The sequence below is a fragment of the Fistularia commersonii genome, chromosome 29, assembly GCF_037954325.1.
Source record: "Fistularia commersonii isolate RoL2024-O1a breed Wild chromosome 29, RoL_Fcom_v1.0, whole genome shotgun sequence".
In the NCBI taxonomy this organism is placed as follows: domain Eukaryota; kingdom Metazoa; phylum Chordata; class Actinopteri; order Syngnathiformes; family Fistulariidae; genus Fistularia; species Fistularia commersonii.
This window is the reverse complement of record NC_141312.1, coordinates 6,273,045-6,289,464: the sequence shown is the minus strand read 5'-3', so window position 1 is coordinate 6,289,464 and position 16,420 is coordinate 6,273,045. Positions and strand designations below refer to the sequence as shown.

Genomic DNA, 16,420 nt, shown 5'->3' with positions numbered 1-16,420 from the left:
CAGTCAGTACTATATCTGCCTTCTTTGAAAACCCTTTTTTTAATCATAGAAAATAATCACATTCTGATTAATTTTGGGTGAAGATGTGATGCAAACACACAATATTCAGCCTTAGCAAAAAGCCGATCCATTAATTTAAATGAGCCCGACTCAGCTGATATCAATAGTCACGGCATACTTCAAAAAGTCCCATAAATCTTTATTTATCTTTCCTTTGTTGAGTCACACCAACATTTTGGTCCAAAACTTTACATCAGCTTAAAATATTTTTTTAATACATCACAATCAGTCATAAATAAATCTGTTTGTACATATCAATATTACATTTTTTTGACATAACATTCAACTCAACTTTTAGTTTTTTTATAATCTCACACTGAATCCAATCCTTACCCTACTCACGTTACCGCTGCGCTATTGCCTTTACCAGTGTGCGCCTTAAAAAAAAACACAAAAACAAGCGAAATCATTCAGATCATCTTAGATTGAATCAAAAGAGGGATACCAATTGGAATAATTTCTTTATATTATTTTGATTTTTTTTCTATCTGAACACGCGGCGGGCCCGTTAGTCTCGTTTCCAATCCAGCTCTGCAACCAACCTCTTGCAGTGAGATGGGGGAAATGCCTTGGGTTATTTAACCAAACTTAACCGACCCGAAATGCATCGGGTCCAATGCATCATCTAGTGTGAAGAAAGCAAAGGAGATACACAGATGCGATCTGAATTAGAAAGAGGCAGAAAGTGGGCGAATGCTAGGTGTGCGTATTAAACCCCAGCGGCAGATCGGTTATTGATCCAGTGTGATCTGAGTATTTAATGCCCTCACGCAGGTACAAATTCACTGGAATGTTTAAGAGTCAACAAAGTCTGATGGAAATCTGAAGACATAATAAAAAGAGAAAATTAATTCTTGGTACGAAAACTGATAGATGTGGGACGAGGGTACGTAGAATCAGAAATATTAAATCACACACACACACACACACACACACACACACGCACGCACACACACAGATAAAGAATAGTTACGGCCTCTGCTACAATCTGCACTCTTTCAGATACCCATTTTTTTTTTGTCTTCTTGCATCAGGTTTTTCCGACTACGCTATATGGAAATACATCCGAGCTGTCGTCTCCTACAGAGAGTTCAGCCAAATGTTAACCTGGATAACAGACAGTGCAACTTAAAACAGTTCAAACGAGTTCTATATAGTCTAAACGCAGCCACAGTGAGGCTGGAACAGTAGCTTGGTCCACAGATGACACGGTACGTCTACGGTCGCGTCGGATCGGCTCACATTTCCCCGTTTCCCTGTCGCTGGCTCTGCCGTTCTGCTCTGGGCGAGGACAATAAACCCATGCATCCTATTCATGCAGACCCAGCGACTTGAGAAAAAAATAAGGAAGCAGGAAATAGTTTCATTTTATACTCCTCACTATTATATAAAATGTTCTAACAGGCTCTCGTAAATCTATCTGGTCTTAATGAACCTGATGACCACACTTGAAAACAGCACTGAAGTTTGGGTCTACACATTGGTACCAGACCAGTAATCATGCAAAATGACACGCTGGCCGACACACATATGTTGGACAATCATAACAAAAGAAAAAAAAAAAAAAAAAAAAAACGCGCACAACCATGCACGCCAAAAGTAAGAGTAAACACACACACACATTCAATCACAAATCTGAGAAACTGTTTTCATAGACTGTCATTTAAGTCCTAAAAACACACATTGTTTAGATGTTACTAAACCCTAACATGTAGGAAAAAAAAAAATCTATCTCTATTTTAAGATGCAGTTTTCTTTTTCTCTTAGAAGGCTAAAACCATCTAACGTCCTCAAGAAATTGTCTTGCTTGCTGGTTTATTACGTCCATTTGTATTTCTATGTATGTTTTTTTTTTTTGTTTGTTGTTTCTTTCGGCTCTGACAATATGCAAATACCCGCTCGTGCATCAGCACCCCAGACAGGCCACATCTGTCCACATCGAGCAAGACCTTCTGAGTGATGTCAGGGAGGATGGGAAAGAGGGAGAGACAGAGAAAGAGAGAGAGAGAGAGAGACTGCCGGAAGTAAAGCAGGAACAGAAGCAGAGTACGACGGTCCCTCAGTCCAGTCCACGTGTCCGACCACGCCGCCTCTACGTTCCGCCGTTGTACGAGTAATCCGCCTTGTTGTGCATCACCAGCTTATTGTCCACAAAGTAGAAGCTGTCGGACTGCGTCTCGTAGGGGTGCAGGATCATCTCTCTGACTGCCAGAACACACACACACACACACACACACACACACACACACACACACAGACGTGCAGAATTTAACTACTCTCTGTTTAAGTTTTTGACGTTCGAGAGAACATTGAATTCTTTCTGATTTAATTCATATTGTTATTTTTTTTCTCTTGATAATCACAGTGATAATCTTAATAAAGGTCATGTATGTTAATAAATCATTTAAAAATATTGATTTTTTGTTTTTAATTGCAGATATTTCATTGACATTTGAGTTTAAATATTTAAATATCGCTAGGGGTCATCTTTGATGGTCTTATTATAGTCTCTCATTTGACATCAGACAGAAGTAATCATTCATTTCCACCAAGAGGTCTTTAATTGGGATTCATGAGGATTATAGGGGAGTTAATATCGAATATCAGACTTAAATAACAACAAATATCAGCAAAAAAAAAAACACTGATATGTCATGTGTGGCATGTGTTGTGTTATGATTAGTCATAAAAAATAAAAACAAGGCAATGTCTGTATCCACTCTATCTAGAAAATCTGAAAGGATGACCTGGGGATAACATTTCAACTTACATTAAGTTAAATAGTGTAAACAACAGTAAAATAATAAAAAAATGAAATGTATTGTTTTGATATTTTTGACATGACATATATATATATGGACAGCAGGTGGAAATTAAAAACTCAGTGATAGTGAAGTTGTGTGTTTAGTCTGTGTGCATCTTGATATTTTTTATTCACCTTTTTATGTCCAAGAATGAATCAATATATTATTGACTATAAGTTATTATTAATCTATCCACCAAATCAAGGCATGGTTACATTTAAGCACAAGCAGTGTTTTAGGTAAAGTTTGCAGAGAATACAGACCACCTTTCACAGTTCCACTAGCGATTCTGGATTTTATTTTTCTTGAAGCCTTCCATGTTCTCTGGAATATGTGTCCAGTTACAATAAGTTGTGCTAAAGTCTACTTCAGTAATTGTTTTAAATGAATCATTTTTTTTTCTTAAATGATAAAAGCACTTGGAATCTGTAGAGAAACTGAATAAAATATGATGTAACACACATATGTCTAGAAGCGTGGACTTACTGATGTCTTCTGAAAGAGGTGGAAATTCATAAATGTGTTCACAGGTGTTCTTGCTGCTCGGCATGCAGAATCCAAATTCGAAGTCGAAGCTCTTGAGCAGCCTCTCACGGAAATAATGCCTCTCGATCATCCGGAAGTTTTCTATGGGCATTTCTCCGACCGTGAACTCAACGCTGCGGTGGGGCGACACAGACCAAAGAAAGAGAAAGTGAGGACAACGGAGGCGTCCATCCTCCGGAAGGAGACTCACATTCATCCGCACTTACGTGGCTCCAACTTGCCGCAATCGCAGAAAAGCGGGTGTGAACTGGTAACGGACAAAGCGGCCTGCATTTGGGTCGATGTCTCTCTTGTCTCCACCTTTATCTGAGGGGAAGAAATCGGACACAAACATTTGTCGGCATTGATGTCGTTCATGTTTCTCTCACCAATGACCATTCATTCCCTCATTCGCACATCTGGGCAATTTAGGGTCTCTAATGAACCTCCAACATCAGGGTCGCCCAACACGTCGATCTTGATCTACTGGTCGATCGCAAAGGCATCGTGGGCCGATGGCGAATTCAGAAACTCCTTTTTTTTTCCTTTTTGTTAAATTTGTATGGATGATTACATGCAAAATAATGTCAATTAAATATTTAAATTGCAATTTTCATTTTGTGTAATTTACATGATAACTAGTTGGCCCGCGCATACAAATTAAATCAGAAATGTGGCCCACCAGCCAAAATAATTGCCCACCCCTGGAGTAAAGCAATGGACAAAAATGTACAGAATTGTATTGTGCCATAAATGTTCATACTGTTATGCAAGGGAAACAATACATAATTTTAAATATTAAGTATACTTGGTGTATACACCGACTCAGTGGAAGAGAACATGCAAAACTCCACAAAGAAAGACTCCCTGTTGGAATCAAAGGACTTTTTGCTGCAAGACAAAAGCGCTAACTCCTGCACCACCTATCAGTAAAAATCATTAGCTGCATATCAGTCGGTTCGATTCTCGTAATTCTACACAAGACCTTTCAAAGACGGGCGGATGAGACTAGAGAGCTTCTGAAAAGCATAGTTTTATGAGCTAGTAAATTTCAATATAAAAAAAAAAGATTTGCAGCGTGTTCCGTCGACTCACCTGCAGACGGGGGTTTGGTGATTTCAAACAGCACAGTTCCCGTCTCCATGTCCCTGATCTTGAACCTGGTGAAGTCGATGTTGTACACGTTCTCGTCCGGTTTGCAGAGATAATCTGAGCAAGACAAACATGGAGCAGGGCGTTGTGATTGGAATCATGCAGATTTATACCGCGGCTGCAGATTATGGGTCAAGCCAAAGGAAACAGGACTATTCATTTTATACAGGACATAGTAATACACCAGTCTGGATTAACTGTGTTAATTTATGCAGGTAAAATATAAAATTTTTCAATACAGCTGATCAGAGCAAAAGGAAAGCTTCCCCTTTCTGGTCCTCACACATCTTTACTGATTTTCTCACATCATAGAAAAATGACTGAGTAGTTTCTTGCCTGTTGGCAGGTTTTTCTTAACCCGATTTGTAAACATTTCCTGGCAATTATCAGTTTTGTTATTTTTGTGACTAACTTTCACACCCCTATTGGCTGGTGACCCTGGAGTGTGTGTACGCACACACACACACACACACATGAAAAGAGGAGATGCAAATAAATATGTTGAAAGTTGGTTCAGCGTTCAACCACAAACTAGTCAATATTTGTCTGAGAAATGAGGCTACTGAAAAGAAAAACAACACTCCAAAGTGAGTTAAACCTCTTCTGGGTCTACAGGAAACAATGTGTTTTGATAAAAGGATAAAAAAACACAGCTAATTTTTGAGATAATAATGATTGAAAAATAGTATCTTTATGACTTCAACTCCCTGAGGAAGGCTGTCCTGTGTGAAGTGTGACACTCAGTGGTGAAATGTGGTATTACTGATAGATCAATTTCCTGTTTGGCAATTTTAAAAACACCTCTTAAAACCATGAACAGAACCATCTGAAAAAAAAAAAAAATCCTGTCTGACATTTAAAGTTGACAAATGCGTCAGCAAAAGCCATTTCTATTTAACCTGAATCCCGGAAAGACACTTTCCCCAAGTTGTTCCGCAAAAAAACCCAAACCAAAACAAACAAAAAAAAACAAACAGCAGGCACAAAGACTTATCCTGGCAGAAGGAAAGGAGTTATTTTTATTCATTTAATCCTTCCTGTCCTCACCAGGCAGTGTCACTGCCTATTAGTTTTCCTCTGCAGCCACATCCTGCTTCCCGCTCAATCCAATGATACTATTGGCCTGCTGGTGTAACGGTGACATCTCTCTTCGGTGACATCTGCAGTCCCAGGACTCATGCGCCGTCTCGTAATTGAATCTAAACAAACACCCACTTGATGTGTGGGAGAGGCTTGCGGGCTATTCTCGCGCTCTAAAGATTTGTCGGCATGTGCTGCTGTTCATCTACCCGGCTTAATATTAACAGATCTATAGCCGTATTGGATGAATGTCACTAATCTGACACGGATATCGATTATTATAGACAGTATTGATTTATTCATCGATTACGACACTTATCGATTCCCTGCAAATGATCCAAAATGAACAAGGACAGCAACAGGCTCTGTGGATGCAATTCTGCAGTGTTCTGTACGCGTTGTTAGATTGTGCTGCAATAATTCAGCTCGAGAACCCTGCTTTGAGCTGTGCTACATAAGCTTCTTTGTATTCCTTCACAGAAATGTTTTGTCTACCTTCTATTTAAATTGTCATGCCCTCGCCAGTTGTCTGCAGGACATCAGCTCTCCACCGAACGTGAGAAGAACTAATGCCCACCCAAGCACCGGTAATTTCCTTACACGATCGAAATTCAGGTTTTTGGTCTCTCAAACCAGCCACGGTTGAAACCTTTGCAACTCCGGTTCCCTGCTAAGGTTTAAGAGACGTGTTCGAGTTGCCGAAAAACCAAACCAAAAAACAGAACTCAGGACTATTCAGCAGGGAGGAAGAAGGCGCTGAAGCTATCGAGATTAGCACAAGGATTACCAAGGGTTTCATTCGCCCCACTGACGCTTTGCACTTTGGGGAGGGGTGGGGGCACAAATGGCAAAAGGGAGGCTCCTTTGACTTCAGTCTGCTATTTCAGTATTTCACTTCCTGTCTCAGGCCCTTTGTGGACCACAACTCCCCGACATTAGGCCGTTGAATGCGATCAGGTCAAAAACTGAGTAGACGGTCAGGCCGGCTTGAATAGGAGCACAGTTAAAATTGGAGCATCTCTAACTGCTCCCCTGGCGCTGATGGCCGGCAGCCTACCGCTCACGGTCCGTCTATGATTGGTTGATTGCAGTAAACGAATTTCCCCACGAGGGATTAATAAAGGATAAAATATACATTATAAAAGCAAATCATTTTTTCTAACGGCACCGAATTCCTGCTTGCATTGGTTGGCGCGACCCAGGTCGCCACAGTGAGTAGCCTTTTACCACGTGGGCAAAAAGGAGTGTTGGACACTGGAGGTAACAAATTTAGCAAGACTGCGGCTTCCCTGAGGCTCCGACCCAACATTCACTGACATCCGTGCGCCGCGATGGAAGATCCACCACACCCAGAAGCGCCATCAGATTCCTCCCAGAAGAATCGACCTCTGGATCATTCTGGATCCTTTGACTAAAACCTCCGGTCATCATCCGCTGATCCAGATCATTTCTAGACAGCACCAGGAGGATTACTGAATCCACACCTGTTATTTTCCAACACTATGTAATAAAGCTCAAGTGTATAAAACCCCATAACTGAAATGTTGCCATAGAGTCCCATCGTGTTGTCATCTCCGCTCATGATTTAAAGTGCGCGCTGCTGACAGAGCGGCTATATCCCTGGTGAAAACGCCGTGTCTGTGCTCTTCTGTCAGCCTGAGTGCTGAGGAGGCCCCTTCTCTATGCAGTTAACGCTCCATGATGGTAACGAATTTCAAACGGTGAGTTTACGTGTGTGAGTGCGCGTGTATGAGTGTGCAGACACTGTCAAACGCCGCCTTCACATCTTCTCAAATAGTTTCCAACTGTTTCTTAAAGAGGGTGTTTGAAGTAAAAAATACGGATTATACTGCGTGAGAAGGTCGTTTTGCCTTTTTTGTGAATTTGCTGGTCACGCTCCCGATTTTAGAAGTCACCTGTCAGGAGTCTCAACTTCATGAAATATATGTCAACACGGCTAAAACACCTGTTAATTATTTGCTATTATTAAGAAAACAAGTGGAATTACAATTGTTTGCAGCCGATTTTTCACAAAAATTCCTTTACAGTCATTGGAATATACAAATCGTACGGAATCGAAAACTATTTTTTTAATTTACACAAAAGGTTATTGAAAGACAAATCCGCTACTTTCTGCTACTTTCCCATACATGTACTGTATTTGGAACAAAAATCGTATTCATTTATTACTAAATAAAAAATGAAATTGGATAAATTAAAATTCAAATATACAATGCAACATTTGCTAATTTTTCTACAACGTGTCCCACTTCTAGGGCGATTTCACACCTTGCAGTTTCGAATAGAATATTACTTTGATCGTCCCACGGTGGGGAAATTTCAACACAGCGCTTTTACACCAGCTCACTTTCACCTATTCACTTGCACATTCACAACCATCGACCTTCTGATCGGAGAGACGCCGGCTTGATACTATTGAGCCGGTAATTTTTCGTATTCCTGTTTTTATTATCATTGGATTATTGCCGGATGTTGCTTTTGCAGGTTTCAAAGGCCCTGTACAACATGAGTAAAACAAAAGTACAGACCCACACACACACACACACACCGGTGTTAATCCAACTCTACTGGCAGAGAAGTGTGTGGATGTGTGCAAGACGGTGTGTGACTTGTATGCAAACTGAAGTGTTTGGTCACCTCGGTCAAAGACGAATTACGCAACGGACTAAAAGCTGAGCTGCGAGTATCAACTCGACGGCAGTCAAACTGCGCAGGCAGCAGGTAGCTCGACGTTTGAACCCCAGCGGGTTTTAGTGAACCCTTTCACCGCCTCGCACTCGGCGTCCTTGCTTTCGCTCGCTGTTACGTCTTCCCCTGCGTGACTGTGAGAAGCCGAGGTGCGTTTTCTTCCCCCGGGAATGATTTCCTGCCAGCACTCGCGTCGCGGATTCCCTTGTTATTTTGGTATCAAAGGTGTCGCTTCTGGATTCTCTTTCATTTTCCCGGGAATGCGTCTGCGCAGTTTTATTTCATCCACGCCGATTTCACATGTAGCTTCGGGCGGGTGAGGTCAATCGGCGGAAAAGACGGTGGTCAAGGAGAAACGTTCGGCAAACAGCCTCGACTGCACCTTCTGACCTACATTCGGCCGGAAAAAGGCAGTTCTGAGTTTCCCGGCTAACATTAGCCGAGGCGGATCTACAGTAAGTGTTTAAGATCACTAACACATGAAACCATATTAAAGGCTTATAACCACAACATGCAGCTGGTGAAGATTACGGGTGACACCGATAATGGGATCTACTTCAATCTGTCCCAAGAGCAACTTTACACGGGGTTCCTCCTCACTGGAGAGTCTCACACACACACACACACACACATGGACACACACACTGGTGTTTTATACCACAATACAAAAAAGAATTTGGGGTCTATATGGAGTGTGTCTTGCGCCACAGACCGATTGATTGATTGACAAGTGATGGGTCCTTGGTGAAAGGATCCCGGGTTTTTTTTTTTTTCAGTCCCCCTTTTCATTTTCGAAGGCATCGCTGTGCAGGAGGCCGCCGCGAATCTCACCATGTTTTGCTGGATGAAAATACTTGGTCACTATATTCCGCTAACCACACCGTCTGCCTCTCAGAGAATTTAACGCGGTAAATAATTAACTTCATGGCTAATTTATGAGTGGAGAGACTTAAAAATGAATCGTAAGCGGACTTTCGAAGCCGCGAGTGCGACCGACAGCCAAGGGCAGCAGGAGCATTAAAATAGACTTCAGCAGAGCTGTGAAGATGAAGCGCGAGGCCGCTCGCACAAACACACACATAAACACGCGCACACGTAGACACAAATAGGATTTTAAATCGACCGACTTCTAATAAAAGTCCCTGCTTTGCTATCGGTGTCAGACAAGCAGGGCCAGCATGAAACAGACCCTCAAAAACAGCAAATTAACGGCGAGCAGTCGTTTCCCGGTTTAATCCGAAGGAGGCTTTGCTTTCAGACATATTTCTACGTGAAACCGTTATGAGAACTAAAAGAAGCAGCTGAGGATCTGGTAAATCTAACAGGCTCATTCACTGTCTCAGTTTTTGACAACGTGTTGCACACTGTCACTTCACTGAGGGCCCCCCATCGGCAGTATTATCGGGTTTTTATTGGAACATTTTCATAAATTCCTTTTGGTTTTGCTTGAATTCTTTGCTTTTGCCTCCCGTCACCAAGCTGGTCGTCGCCTGTGGGGGGCTCGAAATTACATGTGCAAACACAGAGAACCTCTCTATTCTGATGTTTGTGAGTGTTTCCTGAAAAACACTGAAAATCGGGATTTCCCAGATTGTAAAGGATGACCTTGAAAGCAAACAGAACCGTCGTGCTTTTACTTCACCGCTGTCTTATTTAGTAGCAAAAAAATGGGTAACGTCAGCTGTTACGTGTTCAGCCCACCTCACTGAGGGTTGTTGTTTTACTCTCATACTCGGAGTCCTCATAGGTCACAGGACACACTACTTTTGGCTCACAAATCCTCTAAAAGTTACTCTGAAAGTGCAACATGGTACTTTAATAATCAAGATTTTTCGATTTTTCTGCAAATGTGAATTGTCCGCTTTGACTGGAATTCATTTTTTTCATTATCTGCATAGCTTAGCTGCACTCAGGGTTGCAGGCATTGCTGGCCACGCTATTTAAATTGAACCAGGGACGTCTTTGCTCTGAGGCAGAAGCGTTGACCACCATGTCGCCACATACCGAAAATCAACAAAATTCAACTTCCCAAGTAACTAAACTCACTGTTTATCCAAAAAAAAAAAAAAAAAGAAACGTAAAGCCCAGTTCAGATCTTCAGGAGATGCAGACAGAAAAGCAGCAGTTTTCTGAATGGAGCGCAAACAAGACTGGGAAAGTTTCATACATTTCTGCCGCAAGGGGATTCTGTTTCACCAAATCACAAAATTGCTGGACTGAAGCCCAATAGAACTCGAAGGTTGGGCTCCATGGCTGATATTCCATTTCATTTTTCCTGATCAGGATTTGTAAACATTTGACACGAATGAGCAGAAAGGGAAACGACGGTATCTCTACGACAAGGCCAGTTGTGGCTATAAATCTTAAGACCGGTCAGGATTTGCAAGATGTCGTTTTGTTGTTTTTGTAGCTTTGCAACTTTGGCTTCATTCCAGGCATAGAGGGGTCTAAGAGCAACATCTAAAAAAGAAATACAGACACTGAAGTCCAGGTCTATGAACTGGAAATCGAATTTGGGTAATACACTATATATATATATATATATATATATATATATATATATATATATATATATATATATATATATATATATATAATGTGTATTATCCCTCTCAGGCTCAAATTAAGTTGTAGTTGCAGGAAAAATCTGATATTTGGCTTTCGCAAATCTGCAACATCTGCCTGGAGAAGGTTAAACAAATTCGATTTTATATATATATATATATATATATATGATATTATATTATAGTATATTATATTATATTATATTATATACACACACATCATATATATATATATATAACATTTATATATATATATATATATATACATATGAAATGTGGGTTTCAGCCCTCGGAGTGCAGCTGAGAGTGATGTGAGGAAGTGACAGATGAAGATTTAGTTAAGAACACCAAATCCTTCAAGTGAGCAGAAAGCCTGTTCTGTCCACGCAAGTAATCTGGACAACCGTGACGACTTCGCACTTTTGGAGAAAAAAGTCACTTTTTTCCTCTTTTTTTTTTTTCGGAAAGAATCCGACCAAAACAAACTGTGACACGGCAACCACCTCTGCATTCCGAACGGGCCCTGATTAAAAGAACCGCGGGAGCGCCGTCGAGGCCCGCCGGGCTCTCCTCCGCACTGTCAATAGCGTTTCACGCAACATAAAGGGAAAAAAAATCCATCCCCGCCACTTGAGACGGTGCAGCGGCGAGACAAAAGGCAAAAACACAGACACAACCGGTCTCGCCGTCTCGTGGGGGCTCTCCAGTTCCTCCCCCCCCCCTTTGTTCGAGCATCAGAAAAGGTGTCGTGCACACATGCTCGTATTTATTTTTGTCTCCACGCGGATCAATAAACAGCAGCGGGCGAGATGGAAGCTGAGAAGGAGGTGTGTGAGAGAACAGAGACGCACGCTCCGCCGGCTGTAACCAAGGGGAGATGCTCCATGTTGCCGTAGTGATCGGAGCGCGCATCCAAGTTGCCGCGATGATTCACACATGCGTCCTCTCTTGCCTCCGGCCGTAATACGGGGGGAATATGAAGTGAGTCAAAACAGCTCCCTGAAAGTGACTGCGTGGACTCACAAAACTAGAAGCGAGGAGAACGCTGACACGAACACGCCGAGAGCGGACGGGGATTATCTACCGGGGACGTAAGCTCTGGGGAATAAGTGACGGGCGTCATCGCAACTTGGTTTTCTATTGTGGCCCCTGAAAAAAAGCACCACTGTGTGACGCAAAAAAAAAGGTTTGAGGGGAGTTTTAAAACAAACGTCCCTTGTGTCACCTCTGGCATTTGGCGGGCTCATGAGGAATTCTGCTCGGCGGGCCTCAAGAAACGGATACATCCCGTCGGGGGGTTGTCTCTAAGCCGTCAACTCAGCCCAGTTAAGAGATCTAAAACGTTTCATCATCAAAAAGATATTGAACAATAATACCCAGAAGCTCCTTATGACCTGTTTAAATATAGCGTAACTCCAACATCCACGGCTCCGGTCTGACGCGTGGTGTCGAAGTTCTCTCGCTCAGTTTCTATCAATATATCGCTGTTGCGTAAGGACTTATACCTGCCTTTAAATAGACAAATACCCTGCTGGCAACCTCCGAGTTCACCGTGGGCTTTAGGATGCTTTAAGGTCGAAGATACATCATGTGTTTCGTCATGTGCGGCATTTTCACAATCAGCAAATAAGCCATTTGAGCGAAACGCACGGGGGGGATTGCTTTTAAGTGAGTGTTATTAGTTGGTCATCTCCATGCGACGTGCAGCGACCCCTTCCGAACATTAAACCTGTAGATTCAAGAAAGCAAACGTGTCGACAGCGGGGGGGACGGGACATTTCGAATCCTGCGGGTGTTTTTTTTTTTTTTTTTTGCACGATTTAGCCTTCCTTGGAATCAGGATCCACCTGGCCGAAGGTAAACAAACTCCGGGCTGCCGTTTGAACCCCTGGAGGAACGAGGAAGGAAGGAGGCGGACAGACGCTTCATGAGATGCAAAGGAGGCATGAAAGGAAGAGAAGGTTAAGGATGAGAGACCCCCCCACTCCCACTCCCACTCCCACCCCCTCCATCTCCTCATCCTCCTCTTTGCTTTGATTGACAACCCAAGTAATTCACCGCCATCAGCGTTTGGAGTCTCTGTTTTGGAGATGCCGCCACTTATTCCCAATCTTTGACTGACCGGCCAACTTTGACCTCCTCACCCAGGGGTCAGGGGAAAAAAAAGGCAAAGGGACCGGAAGTGTGTGTCGGCGACAGAAGGCCCGCACAGATTACATAAAAGAGAGGAGACACTGATGACGTGAAACGTGACTCATATCCAGCGGTAACATGCGGCGGCTCAGACCTCCTCTCCTCCTCTCCTCCACCCCACGCCGGCCGGTCGGCCCCAACTTACTCTCCGTGATCCTCTGCAAGCCCAGCACGTCCTCCGGGCTGATCGCCGCGCTGGCCAGCAGGTCCTCCTCCGTGGTCTCCGGGACCCCGACGTCCGTCGATTGGCAGCCCTTCTTGACTTTCATCGCCGCGCTGCTCCCACCTCCGCCGCCTCCGCCTCCGCCGCCGCTGCCGCCGCTGCCGCTGCCTCTACCTCCGCCTCCGCCTCCTCCTCCGCCGCCGTCTGCGCCTCCTGCGTTTCTGGCCGGATTATTACCGGCAGGCTTCTTAGCGCTCGACGGGTCTTGGCTGTTGCCTCTGCTGGTACAAGAATAGCTCATTCTCCGCTCCTCCTCCTCCTCCTCTCCCCCCCTCTCTCCTAACACACAGCTTCCGAGATCCACCCCCCCCCTTCCTTCCTTCCTTCCTTCCTTCCTTCCTTCCTTCCTTCCCTCCTTCCTTCCTTCCTTCCCTCCTTCCCGAAGAACGCGTCTTGTGTCCGGCGTTTTAAATTCAAATCCGCTTGGTCTCCGCCAGGACGCGCTCCGTCTCTCTCTCTCTTTTTCTCTCTCCCGCGCTGAGCGCGCACTGCGGTGCGCTCTTTTGCGCCTCTCCCGCCCGCGTCCGGGCGACGCCGGGGGGTGGGAGGGACGTGCGGGGAAAATGATCGTGCGGGGGGAAGGAGGGGGTGGAGGTGGCAGATGGTCGCTGGGGAGGAGGACCCCCCCCCCCCACACACACACACACACGCACGGTCGCCCCCCTGTCTCTCAAGGTGGCCGTTAATGGAGCAGGTGTATTATTATTATTGTTATTATTATTATTATCGTCATCATCAGAATAAAAAAATCGGAAATACTTGATTGATTCCGGGTGGAAATGGTGTATTTTTTTAATTAGTGGTAGTGTTAGTATCATTCAGTCAGTCAGTCATTCTTTATCTGTGCCACTTATCATGCCCTCATTGTTGCAAAGTTGCTGGAGCCCAACAAAGCTGTCATTTGGGGAGCGGTGGGGTGTTACTATCATTGTTATTACTGCTATTATTATTGTTATCATCGTATCCATCCATCCATCCGTGCATTATCTACAGTTTTTCCTGCTCTCAGGGTAGCGGGGATGCTGGAGCCGATCCCAGCTGTCATTGGGGATGAGGCAAGGTACTACAATTATATTATTGTTGTTATTCAATAATTCATTCATTCTTTCCTTCTTAATATGTGCCAGTCATCTGACACTCATGGTCGCAAAGTTTCTGGAGCCTATTCAAGCTGTCATTGGGCGAGTGGTGTTGTATTATTATTATCATTATTGTCCATCCATACATCCATCCAGGCAGAGTATTATAATAACAATAAAAAAGTATAGTAACAATAAAAATAACAATAACAATACTACTGCTAATAATAATAACAATGATTATTACTATTATTATTAGTAGTAGAACTCATAGTAGTAATTGTATTATTATTATATTGTTTTTGTTGTTATTTGTAGTAGTTGTATTATTTGTAGTAGTGTTAACACTATTTTCAAATTGAGCACAACTGAGATTAAAACTGATAAACTTAAAGCAGATTAAACCATGTGTGCTGCCGTTGGATTAAATGACAGTTTCTATTTAATCTAACATCTGTTCTTTCCCTCCCCCTCCGTTGTCTGTTTTTATTCCCGAACATTAAGAAACAGATTTACAAAAATAAAAAAATGGCGCGGGATTCATAGTCAAGTCTGTTACCACTCTAATAACATGCATATAAACCGTCTAAGGTCAGTAGGCCAGGGCGTCCCTGCAGCGTTGGTCTGGACCCCCACCCACTTCTTCCCCTCCTCCACCCGTCTCTTCTCTGGGGGTGAGAGACACAGATGCGAGTCATGAGATAATCACACATAAAATGAAAAATTCAAATAATCAGAAAGAAGACATGCTGTTGTTATCAATTAGGAAATTACGCTTAAATGTGGACAAATATATCTTATTAATCAGTAATGATTTATTTGTATAATAATCAAATAATTAATTTGGTTATGATTGACAATTTTCATAATGTTGGTGGGCAAATTAATGATTTCAAAACTTCTTGAACGACAATCAAAATATCAAATTTGAAAACAGAAAAAAAAATCTTTTTAGAATGGAGCAAAAAATTTCATAGTGGTATCTTACATTTTTCTAATTGGTGAAATGTTCACCTTATTTTCAAATGCCACACACATATGTGTGTGTGTATGTGTGTATGTATGCATGATATATGTGCATGAATATATATATATATATATATATATATATATATATACCACACTACTACTACTATTTTGACCACTACAATAATACCACTACTAATATAATATAATATAATATAATATAATATAATATAATATAATATAATATAATATAATATATTAAATTTTAAATGACCGCCTGTATACTTCAATTAACCCTAATGGTAGTGTGTGTGGGGGGGAGCGTCCAAGTATTTAGCACCTTTACTGCTTTACTGTTGTGACCTGTAGAGTTTAAAAGTCTCAGCCCTGCGTTTCTTTCCCCACTCCTGTGTGAGTCAGTGTGAGCGGCGTAAAACTCATCTCTCCTGTCGTGTCTAAGGTCTTTTGAGAGAACAATGTCTGAATATGTTAGAATATTAGAATTTATGTAGCCTTTGTTTTATTGCTATTTATCATTATTCTGTTGGTGGGAGTCTGAAGGACATGTAGTTGTTCATACAACAGGCGCAAGGCCATTAGTGGAGGAACGTTCATTTTTTGCAACTTTTAAGAACCTAAATTCCAGGTTTTCTGTGTTTGGATGATTTTATACATAATTTTAAATTGATGACTAATGAATTGCTCAGTCACTGTTTGGTGTTATTTTGCACAACCATCCTACATTGCCCATTCAGATGTCTGGGCAATGTAGGATCTAAACTACTGCATGTTTTTGGACTGTGGGAGAGCCCAGAGGAACACACAGACTCAGACTCAACACAGAAAGTCCCCTTGTCAGCATCGAACCAGGGATGTCTTGCCGCGAGGCGGAAGCGCATACCACCACAATATAGACAGACAAGGATATCACAGACAGATGATGTGAACCTGAATATGAAAGCAGGCAATTTTGAAAGATGGGAATCTTTTTACTGTCTGAGAGATTCATATGGAGCCTGTGTGACTCACCAGAGGCATCAGACATTGTGAAGACTTACCACGGCT

General features: G+C 42.6%; 1 protein-coding gene across 1 annotated transcript; it reads right to left on the bottom strand.

Annotated features, from left to right (window-relative positions):
• Nucleotides 1-178: 178 nt before the first annotated feature.
• Nucleotides 179-13,685, bottom strand: unc119a2 (unc-119 lipid binding chaperone a2). The gene is made up of 5 exons (XM_086176766.1): nt 13,233-13,685; nt 4,485-4,598; nt 3,617-3,716; nt 3,351-3,523; nt 179-2,265 (listed from the first exon to the last, which is right to left on the bottom strand). The coding sequence occupies exons 1-5, from the start codon at nt 13,549-13,551 to the stop codon at nt 2,153-2,155; spliced, it is 819 nt and encodes a 272-aa protein (XP_086032892.1). The 5' UTR covers nt 13,552-13,685; the 3' UTR covers nt 179-2,152.
• Between the last annotated feature and the right edge of the window lie 2,735 nt (nt 13,686-16,420).

Bases quoted from the DNA above. Each gene is read 5' to 3' on its own strand.
- unc119a2 (XM_086176766.1), bottom strand. From the start codon at position 13,551: ATGAGCTATTCTTGTACCAGCAGAGGCAACAGCCAAGACCCGTCGAGC. The intron at 4,599-13,232 runs GTAAGTTGGGGC...TGTCTTGCTCAG, and splicing joins CTTGCAGAGGATCACGGAGA to ATTATCTCTGCAAACCGGAC. The intron at 3,717-4,484 runs GTGAGTCGACGG...TCTTCCCCTCAG, and splicing joins CACCAAACCCCCGTCTGCAG to ATAAAGGTGGAGACAAGAGA.